This window comes from Hipposideros armiger, unplaced genomic scaffold, assembly GCF_001890085.2.
Source record: "Hipposideros armiger isolate ML-2016 unplaced genomic scaffold, ASM189008v1 scaffold_433, whole genome shotgun sequence".
In the NCBI taxonomy this organism is placed as follows: domain Eukaryota; kingdom Metazoa; phylum Chordata; class Mammalia; order Chiroptera; family Hipposideridae; genus Hipposideros; species Hipposideros armiger.
In genome coordinates, this window is record NW_017731783.1 from 97,674 (window position 1) to 108,687 (window position 11,014).

The 11,014-nt window shown below is 42.8% G+C and overlaps 1 protein-coding gene across 1 annotated transcript; it reads right to left on the reverse strand.

Annotated features, from left to right (window-relative positions):
• Nucleotides 1-3,745: 3,745 nt before the first annotated feature.
• On the reverse strand, nucleotides 3,746-5,596 carry LOC109394726 (uncharacterized). The gene is given in 4 exon segments (XM_019665100.1): nucleotides 3,746-4,270; nucleotides 4,435-5,027; nucleotides 5,030-5,407; nucleotides 5,410-5,596. Coding segments are annotated over 4 exon segments (1,683 nt in total).
• Between the last annotated feature and the right edge of the window lie 5,418 nt (nucleotides 5,597-11,014).

Below are 11,014 nucleotides of genomic sequence, written 5' to 3' on the forward strand. Positions count from 1 at the left end.
CTGCTGCCGGCCAGCCCCACTGCAGCCTACGCCATTGCGAGTGACTCACAGGAGCCCAGCTCCAGGTCGAGCTGTTGTTCACCATCCTAGCTGTAGAGGGCACAGCATCACTGGCCCTCATGTGGGATCCGAACTGGGGCTGCTGCTCAGAGCTGGTGTCCAAGCCAACTGTTAACCAATGCACCACTCGGCCAGACTCATCAGCCCACTCTTAAATGATAGGTTTCCCAAAGCACCAGCATTGAGGCACATGCCCCCAGGTGGTTTTAGCCACAGCACTGATGCACCCATTTGTTTTTCCCTAGCGCCATACTCTTTTCCCAACATCGCTCATGCTGTCACCTATCTGTTGCACATGTGGATAGCACACAGACACCTCAAATACCACAAATTCAAAACCAGACTCATATTTTCACACCTCCACTGGCATGTCTACGCTAACTCCTTTCTTCCTGAATCACATCACAATTCACACAATTAACAGAACTGTTATTGATCCATTGTCCCAAGCTTGAAACATTGAGCTTTTCCTGAGCATTCTACCAATAATAAATGGATCCCTGAAACACATAGAGTCCACCAAAGAATATACTTCTGATCAGACCTCTCTTTTCCATCCACATTTCCACTTTTAGGAACATAATTTCTCTCATTTTTTTCCACTTTTTTTGTGTTTTTGATAAGATTTGAGCATGGATGTGTAGTCTATCTACATATTCAATTCATTATCTTGACCCATTCCTCCCAATTTTATCTAAAGAATGAGTCCTTTCATTTATTCAGACTCTTTCAAGACAATATCTTTAAGAATTTTCTTCCCTCTTTTTTCTCTCTTTCCTTTCTGGAACTCCTATTAGTCAGATTTTGAGCCTTCTGGGTTGATGATGCTCAGTACTGTCAACGTTTTAGATCATCTAGTGGGAGCAAAATCTGTGGTAACCTTTCTGAAAGCAATTTCACAGGGAGTATCAAAAATCTTAGAAACAAATATGTATTTTGAGGGCCACCAAGTGGCACGTTGGTTAAGAGCTCGCTTGGGATGCCAGCTCTGAGCAGCAGGGCCCGGTTCAGATCCCACATGAGGGCCAGTGACACTGCCCTTTACAGCTAAGATGGTGAATAGCAGCTCAGCCTGGAGCTGGGCTGTCATGAGTTGCCAGCAACGGCGTAGGCTGCAGCCCCTGCTGCAGTGGGCTGCCTTAAAGCTACCATGTGTGGCCGGCAGACAGTGTGAGCAGCCGGCAGCCAGTGGGAGCTACCAAGAAGCGCTGTGAGCGGCTTTCCAGAGGCCAGCGACCGATCTGCCTCACCTTGGAAAAGCGCAATGATAATACCAACATGGGCCAGTGAAGCGACGTCCTCCACAACTAGACTGAAGAACAAAAGGGCAGCAATTTGTGTTCCCCTTCCCCCAATTCCCCAGCGCTGTTCCCCTCCCCCAATTCCCCAATAAAATCTTTAAAAGAAAAAGAATGAGTCCTGCAGCAGTGTGAGCAGTGCTATGCAATAGAAATAAGGGCACATATGCAAGTTTACATTTTCTAGTAGCCACATTATGAAAGAAAAAGAAATAAGTGAAGTTAATTTTAAGACTATACTCTATGTAATCCAATACATCTAAAATATTAACATTTCAAAGTAATTAATATTAAAAATTTTAATAGATATTTTAGATTCCTTTTTCTTTGTGCAAAGTCTTCAAAATCAGGTGCTCAATGGCCACATGTGACTAGTGGTGGCTGTCATATTAGATAATATAGGTATAGAGGGTTAACTGGTGTGGGGGTAACACTCATATGAAAGGATATATTCACAGCTTCAGTAAGAGAGGCCATATATTAAGGTACTGGCAATGAAAACAAAGAACCAGTTTACAGTTATATGGAAAAATATTAAAGGACCAATCAGTAGGGAACTTATAAAGCAGATAGAATCAAATTGAGGATAAAACCACAGCCCAAATTGGGGAGATGTTGATCAAAGATAGAAACTTGCAACTAGAAGACAACTAAGTCCTGGAAATCTAACACACAGCATAGTGATTATAGTGAACAATACTATATTAGATACCTCAAAATTGCTAGGAAACTAGATTTTCAATGTCCTCACCACAAAAAAAAAAAAGAAAGAAATGACAATTATGTCACATGATAGAAGCATTAGCTAATGGTATAGAGGTAATCATATTGCAAACTATACATGTATCAAATCAACACATTGTACACAATGTTATTTGTCAATTATATCCGAATTTACACTATATATATATATATATATATATACACACACACACACACACACACACACACACACACACACACACACAAAATACCACAGCTGCAAGTACACGGAAGAGAATGGACCTTCAAGGGTAAAGTTAAAAAAAAAAAAAGGAAAAAAACCAAAGAAATCCCACTAGAGAAGTTACAGAGTTGCAGGCAGACTATACCAAGCACTAGAAAGAGCCCTGGGGCCAATAGTCAGTAATTAAGAGATGGCCTTCGCAAGAGCAAGGTAAGTAGGGCACCTTATCTTTATGCACATATGAGCCAAGACAGCTGTGATACTTTCCTCCAGGCTAATGGCCCAAGAAATAGTCTCTGAACAAAGTGAAAAATCTTTGGTTGGTTTGTATTTGAGAGAGGCAGTATAGAACCTGGGGGGAGTGAAATGATACCATTGAGGCTGGCATTGGTCTCCAGGGTAGGGCATGAGGGTGTATTCTGAAGTGGGACTCTAACTAGAGAGGGCCCAGGTACTTGCTCCAGGTAAGGAGAAATCCCCTTCTTCCTTACATCCCATAGCAAGGCAGTCTCACTCATCCTGTCCTCCTCACAATTCTAGAAGGCTGGCTGCAGAGGTCAGAACCCACATTAATGGAAAAGTTAATAGGGTTTTGTATTTGAGCTGAGGAAATTCAGTCTTCAATCCTGTCCTTCAACAAAAGTTGTCCTTCAAGAAAACCAAGAAATATCAAACTTTGAAAGAAAACCAGCACCTTCAAAGAGAAACGTCAAATTCAACAAGCTGAAGAACAAAGGCCAAGGAAATGATATCAATAGAAAACAACTAATACAATGTTAAAATAAGTATGAAAATAAAAGGTCTATCTTCCTCAAATAGTCAATAATATTTAATAATAACAAGTCACTGTTTTTAAAATTCCCAGGAGTTAACCATACTGTTGGGAATAGATTTTAGCCGTGCTGCAAATAAAGACACATGGAGTCGAAATTAACTCGGCAAGGCAAACTTTACTTCTCAGAAGGGTGCGGAGCCACCGTAAGCCGATCTAGCAAGCACACTGAGTGGGAAGTTCACTCAGTTTGTATCCCTAACACAGTCAACACCTTTTTTTTTTTTTTGGCAGCTCGGCTGTTCAGCACAGGCTGGACTCGAACCGCTGTTGCTCAGAGCTCAAACTGTTGAGCGAGCTCTTAATCAACTGAGCCACTCAGCCGGCCCCCTTTATCCCTAACACAGGTGTCACTATGTCATACTCTATTGGCTAGAGCGTGACCTTACTTACAATCTAAACTGATTGGCTAATAGAAAAGCAAGATCTGCCTAGTTACATGATTAGGTAAGCTTGAAAATGAGGAACTATTAGACAACAGTGAGAAAGTATATTTTTACCTGGAATTGCTAAACAATAGTGAGAAAGAGGAAGTATATTTTTAAACTTTGCTGTCTTTGACAGAAAAGACTAGGGCCTTTTCTAACAATTTCCCACTTTTTGTTTTTATTAAACTGTCCTTTCTTCAAACTCAGCTAACATGACTTCACTTTTATCCTTAGGCACCTTCATGATGAATAAGTTGTTATGATTAGAGGCGGGTGTTTGTTTAATGAGTGCAGTCTCTATTAATCTCTGTATGAGTCCTCTGATACAGGAAATAATACAGCATCCCATGACAATCATAACCCCTACAACAATTATTAATGATGTTAAAGCTGAAACCATAATTCCCTTCCATTTACCAAACCATTGTTCCATTAAATTTGAAAATGGGTCATTGATCCCTGAATTTTCAGCTAGCTCCCCAGCCAGTGTAGTTAAACCCTGTAAAGCTTTAGTGATGGTACCATTAGGTGCAGTATTATTGGGAAGAAAAGTACAAAATTGTCCTCCTATCATAACGCATACTCCCCCTTTTTCTGCTAAAATCATGTCTAGAGCTAATCTGTTCTCCCGGCTCATTTTACTGGTTGCATCTAATTGTTCAGCTATCCTATGGATAGCATCGCTGGTGTAATTAACGAATCTTTGGGCCTGCTGAGTGGCTCAGTTGGTTAAGAGCTCGCTCAAGAGTTTGAGTTCTGAGCAACAGCGGTTCAATTCCTGGCCCAAGCTGAGCTGCCACTGAGCTGCCAACAGGTGACAGGATGGCTCAGCTAAAAAAAAAAAAAGTTGTGGTAATTAATGAATTTTTGTTGATTATAGTAAATATAATTTATTCAATCTACATTTTTATTAATGGTTAACCTCCAAAATAATACAGATTCAAATCCTGCAGCTATCTGATTTCTGGCCTCGAATTCATTAGTGACCCTTCTTGGGACTCCGATAGAGTCAATATAAATGTGGAGGTCAAATGAGCCACCTGAGGTAGAGGCTGTCCTCTTGACCCAGGATTGTCCAATCTGAGGACAAAATTCGCCGTGATGATATGTCAAGATAAAAGGGATAGCCAACTGGACCAAAGTACAGGTGCTGCCCCAATTGGCTGGGAGGGTCTCAAAAAGTGGCCCCCCACAATACCACCAGACATCAGCACGGGCTATTTTCAAGGCAGGTTGCTTATTTAACTCATCGAAGGACTGGCTCTCAGTACAACACGATACATTGCCCAAAGGGACTAAATTCTCCCCCCACCTAGAGAAGCATGAGGTGAAATTAGTCTCTGGGGATGGGGGTCATATAGTTTCCGGGGCTCTTTGCCTTGGGCCCTGTATCGTTGGGAATAGTAGTGATAGGGTCTGGCAGAACTGATTGCCCCAAGCCGTTCTGTCCTGAAAAAGAGCGTCATACAATCTAAGCCTACGGAGTCTGAGGTCCATCCTAAGGGAAAGGGTACCACTTGAGTCTCCAGCCTACCTGCTGCACAAGCGTAACAATCACTTTTATTTAGTGTGTGGATAGAACATTTTATCCATTTTAGCCAGGCATTCATTTCCCCGTATTCAGTTTCAATAGCTATGGTTTGATGTAAATCCTTAACTTTTACAATGGTAACCTTGGCGGGATCGTTAGGGGGTGCCAAAGGGGTGCTCGGAGTAGGGTCTGTGTTTGGAGTTCCAATGTCTGGGGTAGGGGTGGCTGGTATATTCTTTACTAACTTTACAGCAAATCTCCCAAGGGGGTCTCGCCCAGAGACATCCACACCTAGTCCATACATCCTATTACTGAAGGTATCTGGGTCATTGTTTGAGGGTTATCTATACTTAATAGTAGGGGGTTACACTGAAGGTACTGGCAGGTTGGGGAGGAGGCTCCTCTAATCAATCGGACCTTTCTTTTAAGAGGGGTGTACTCCTTCACTTGAAGCCACATGCTGGATGTTCCAAGCCTCTCCAAAGGTGGCCCACCATACATCATCCCAAGATGGACAACAGTTCTCTACCCATTGAGGCCCTTGTGATGGGCTAGGTTCTGGGCATATATATATATATATATATATATATATATATATATATATATATATATATATATATATATATTTTCTTTTTGTAGTTGACATTGGGAAGTTAGGTCCCCACAAGGAATGACTAAGCAGGCATCAAATCTGATAGTTATTGGCTTATCTCCTAGTGAAACATTGATTTTTAGCTTAACAGGGAATTGTCCCATTCCATTCCAGGTGCCTTCCCACTTAGAGGAAGCCTTGGTGCCCAGGGCCAGCCAGGAAGTCAAGAGAAATATCACTAGAAGCGTTTTAGGGTTAGTTTGGTAGGGTCGGGACCTGGGATTGCTGTCCATGTTGTAGCTGACGGTGGTACAGGGCCGCTTTTGACTCTAGTGTAGTGGGTCCAACCTCTTTCTGTGGTGTGGACTGCAGTTTCGGTTGTGAGTAGTACTTGGTGTGGTCCTTCCGAGGCCAGTTCCAGCTTATCTTCTTTCCAAGACTTGATTAGTACATGGTCTCCAGGTTTGTAGGGATGTACCGGGAATTCGAGAGGTGGATCCTGGGCTAATAAGCCGTGTTGCCTGAGGGAAGACAGAGTAGAGGACAGGCCAAGTATATAGTTCCTAAGAAATTGGTCCTTGGTTTCAAAGGTGGGTAGGTCTGTAGTCCAACTTAAGTATGATAACCCACAAAGTAATTCATATGGGGATAACTCAATATCTCTACGGGTCGCTGTTCGGACTCTGAGAAGTGCAATCAGGAGACATTTTGTCCATGGTAATCTGGTTTCTAATATTAACTTAGTCAAGTGTCTTTTTAGTGTCTGATTCATTCTTTCTACCTTACCAGATAAGGGAGGGTGCCACAGAGTATGATATTTCCATTTTCTTCCTAGAATTTTTACTAATTCTGTAATAATGTTTGCAGTAAAATGGCTTCTATTGTCTGAGTCTATGTTTTCAATGATTCCAAATAGAGGAATTTTAACCTCTAATAATATTTTGGTTACATTGTTAGCAGTGGCACTTGATAGTGGAATAACGTCAACCCAATTAGTCAGGTGATCTATTACTAAGAGATATTTAAGGCATCCTACCTTAGGCATCTCAGTGTAGTCTATTTGAATACTTTGGAAGAGCGTTAAGCTTGGACTTTGCCCTCCCTGAGGCTGTTTCGTGAGGGCCTGTTTATTTACCTTTCGACAAGTGGGACAGCTTTCTGTCACTTGTTTGGCTATAGTATACATTCCTATACATCCATAGTTCCTTAAAACTGTATCACACAGCACTTGTGGTCCCCAGTGGCTCCCTAGATGTAAATGGGCCATCAATTCCCTCATAATTGGCTTAGAGAGCATTTCTCTCCCATCTGGAAACAACCACTTTCCCTCAGAATTTTTGGAAGCTTCTATCTTGGTTAACTGATCCTCCTCCTGAGGAGTAAAGAATGGAGTAATAACTGGAGGGGGTAAGACAGGAGTGAGATGGAAAACTGGAGCTTCAGGCCTGAATGCTGCTTTCTGAGCAGCCTCATCAGCAAGTCTATTACCTTGTACTTCTATAGAGTACCCCCTCTGGTGTCCTGGTATGTGTACTATAGCTATTTCTTGGCAACTTTAGGTTTTCTAGGACCTCAGTGATTAATTCCTTGTGTATTAAATCTCGGTCCTTACTGTTAATAAGGGCTCTTTCAGTCCAAATTTTTCCAAATGTGTGTACCACCCCAAAGGCATATTTGGAATCTGTGTAGATAGTCCCCTCCTTTTCCTGTAGAAGTTTCAAGGCCTGATTTAGTGCAAACAATTCGCATGTCTGGTCTGAACAGCCATTAGGTAGCCTTCCTGATTCAACAACAGCGGGTTGCTCTTCATCTACAATAGAGTATCCGTTATGTCTTTTCCTTCTAGTACTCGGGAGGAGCCATCTACAGAGATTTTTAACCCAGTCAGGAGAGGAGTTTCCCGAAGGTCTGGCCTAACTTTTGTCCGATAGTCTATGAGGTCCATGCAACAATGTTCAATTGGGTCCGATGATTTACTTCCAGTTAGAAAGGTGGCTGGATTCAGACAATTGTCTGTGGTCAGGATTAGATCGTCTCTTCCTAACAGGATGGCTGCATATTTGAGAATCCTAGAATCCATCAACCATCTGCCTACTTTTTGATGAAGAATTGCCCTGACCTGGTGTGGGGTGCTAATAAGTAATTGTCCTCCAAAGTTTATTTTCCTGCTCTCTTTACCTAACATGGCAGTGGCCACTATGGATTGGATGCATTCTGGCCAGCCCCTTGTTACTGGATCGAGGAACTTGGATAGATATGCTACTGGCTGTCTTTTACCTCCATGTTCTTGGGTTAGGACTCCAAGAGTAGTACCTTTATCGATATTGGCAAAAAGGTGAAAGGGCTTTTCTAACAAAGGTAATGCTAATACAGGGGCAGTAATAAGGGCCTGTTTGAGGACTTCTATTAATTCTATTTCTGTAGGTTTCTAGAGGAGGGGGTCAGGCACCTCGTCTAACAGTTTGAGATATAGATCCTTGGTCTTGAGAGTATACGAGTCTATCCATAACCTGCAGTACCTGCAGTATCCAATTAGTCCTAAATGTTTTCGAAATTCCCTTTTTGTGTTTGGTAAGGGTCCATTAATTATCCCTGAGATCTGTTCAGGGCTCAGCCTTCTCCTCCCTTCTCTTATCAGGTGTCCTAAGTACTTGACTTCTTTTTCTACAAGTTGTAATTTGGTCTTGGAGACTCGTAGACACTGCTGACCAAGGAAATTTAGTAAGTCTATGATAACATCTACCAATTCTTCCCTTTGACTACTTGAGAGTAGCAAATCATCTTCGTATTGAATCAATTTGATCAGGGGGGTGTGGTGAGTGTGAACTTTTCTAGTACTTGTTCTAACACTTGTCCAAATAGGTTTGGTGACTCCGTAAATCTTTGGGAAAGGACAGTCCATCTGTATTGTTGTTTCCTACCAACAAGGGGGTCTTCCCATTCAAAGGCAAATAGGTATTGGCTTTCCTCAGCTAGGGGGCAGGCCCGAAAGGCATCTTTTAGGTCTATTAAAGTAAACCATTTATGTTCTGGCAGGATTTTACTGAGGAGAGTATAAGGGTTTGGGACCACGGGGTGTCTGCTTTGAACTATCTTACTGACTGCCCTTAAATCTTGAACTAGGTGGTAGGACCCATGAGGCTTCTTTACCAATAGTATTGGGGTGTTGAAGGGAGACATACAAGGATCAAGGAGGCCATCTTTAACTAGGCCCTCTATGATTGGTTTTAGTCCTAGTCTCCCTTCTAGAGGTTTGGGATATTGTTTCCTTTTAACTGTCTCCCCTTTGTCCTTAAGTTCAACCCAAATAGGGGAGATTTTTAACCCACCCCGATTTCCCTCCCTTGACCAGACTTCAGGGAGTATCCGTTTTTTCATCCTTTGTGGATAGAAAGTTTAGGGAAACTTGAACTTTCTCTTTTGTGATGTTAAGTCCTATTCCTAACTTAGACATTAAATCTCGACCCAAGAGGTTAGTTCCAGCTTCAGGGACAAAGAACTTTATCTGTGTCTGTCTGCCCTGATATATGACCTGAGTTTCTTCAAAGATGGAAACTATAAATTCTTCCCCTTTAACCCCTGAGACTAGTACTGTATTTGCCGGCGTATAAGACGACTCGGTGTATAAGACGACCCCCTAACATTTCCACTCAAAATACAGAGTTTGTTATATGGTCGGCTGTGTGTGATTTTGCGAGTGTGGTAAAATCGCATAACAGCCGAGCATACACCCAGCAGCGCTGCTGATGCCTGAACGGTATGTGGAATGAAGTGGGCGGGCATCGGGAGGCCACTATGGCACGGGGCAAGCACTATGGGCAGTCTATCTGAAGTGTACCTGGCGTATAAGACGACCCCCCACTTGGAGGCATATTTTTCAGGGCCAAAAAATCGTCTTATACGCCGGCAAATACGGTAGATGGGTTTTAGATAGGTTCAAGCCAGGGGGTTGAAGAGAGAGAGACGAATGAGCTGCCCCTGAGTCAACTAGAAATATTAGTTACTCTTTCTTGGGTCCTGCTTCTAAATTTATCAAGGGCTCTTGATAGGATCCTGGGATGTAAAAAAGCCCCTGACTTCCCTCTTCTTCCTCGAAGGTCATGAGAGGTATTACTTTCTCTTCCCATTTTAGTTCTGGGCATTCTCTCTTAAAGTGACCTTCTCTTTCACAATTGTAGCACTTATTTCTTCCCTTGGTGTTGCTTTGGGGTCATGTTTTTCTTAGCTGCCTTGAGGGTCTTTGGCCTCTGGGTCCGGCCTTTCCTTTCGTGGCTTGTTCTATAGTAGAGAGCATTATCTTGGCCTTCTGTTTTTGTTTTTCCTCATCTCTTCTTACATATACCTTTTGAATCTCCCTTGATAGCTCCTCTAAACTTCTATCTTGCCAGTTCTCTAGTTTTTGCAGCTTCCTTGCAATGTCAGGCCAACTGTTTGTTACAAAATGGAGCTTCAGCGTCCCTTGTCCTAGTGGATCCTCTAGGTTTAATCCAGAATGTTTTCTCATCTGATCTTTAAACTTATTGAGAAACTCAACTGGTCCTTCCTCTTTTCCCTGTTGTGTGTCAAAAGTTTTAGTAACGTTCTGGGAGCAGGGCAGTGACTCCCTTATTCCCTTTATAATCAGGTCCCTTATGTCCCTCCTATGGCCCCTATGTGCTTTGTTGTTGTTATCCCACTGAGGCTCCTGATCAGAAATTTTGGCTTTTGGGGGTGGAACCCCTTGACCAGCTGGGCGTTCTCGTTCCCAGGCTGCCATGGCTGCTCTCCCGATCACTGCCCTCTCTTCTCCAGAGAATAAAATGCTGAGAATAGACATGAGCTCCGCCCAGATGTAGACTTGGGGCCCCCGGAATTGGTCTAATTGGTCTGCCACTCCATATGGCTCTTCTAAAAGAGGTTTTAGTTCCTTTTTTAAATTTCGGACCTCAGAACTCGTGAAGGGTGCATTAACAAATCCAATTCCTCCTCTTCCTAGGGAAACTTCCCGAAGGGGATAGAGGCTCTGGGGTTTTTGTCTTTCAGAGGGGAAAGGCAAACTTTGAACGTCCTTTTTGGAGTAAAGCGATGGGGGAGGTGCCGAAGCCGCTGCAGCCCGCTTGGCTGGCTCCTGAATTTGGAGCTCTTGTTCTTCCTGCGGGGGAAAGGGTTGGGGTTGAGGATTATAAGGAGGGGGAAGGCAAGTAAGGGAGTCCCAAGGTTTGTCTCCCTCCTCCTTTTCTTTCTTTTCTTCTACTTTTGTCTTTAGGGGAAATAATATAACTGCCCCTTTCCTCCAGCATAGAGCATAATCAATTTCTTCCTCACTGACTGGACTCTTATCATTGACA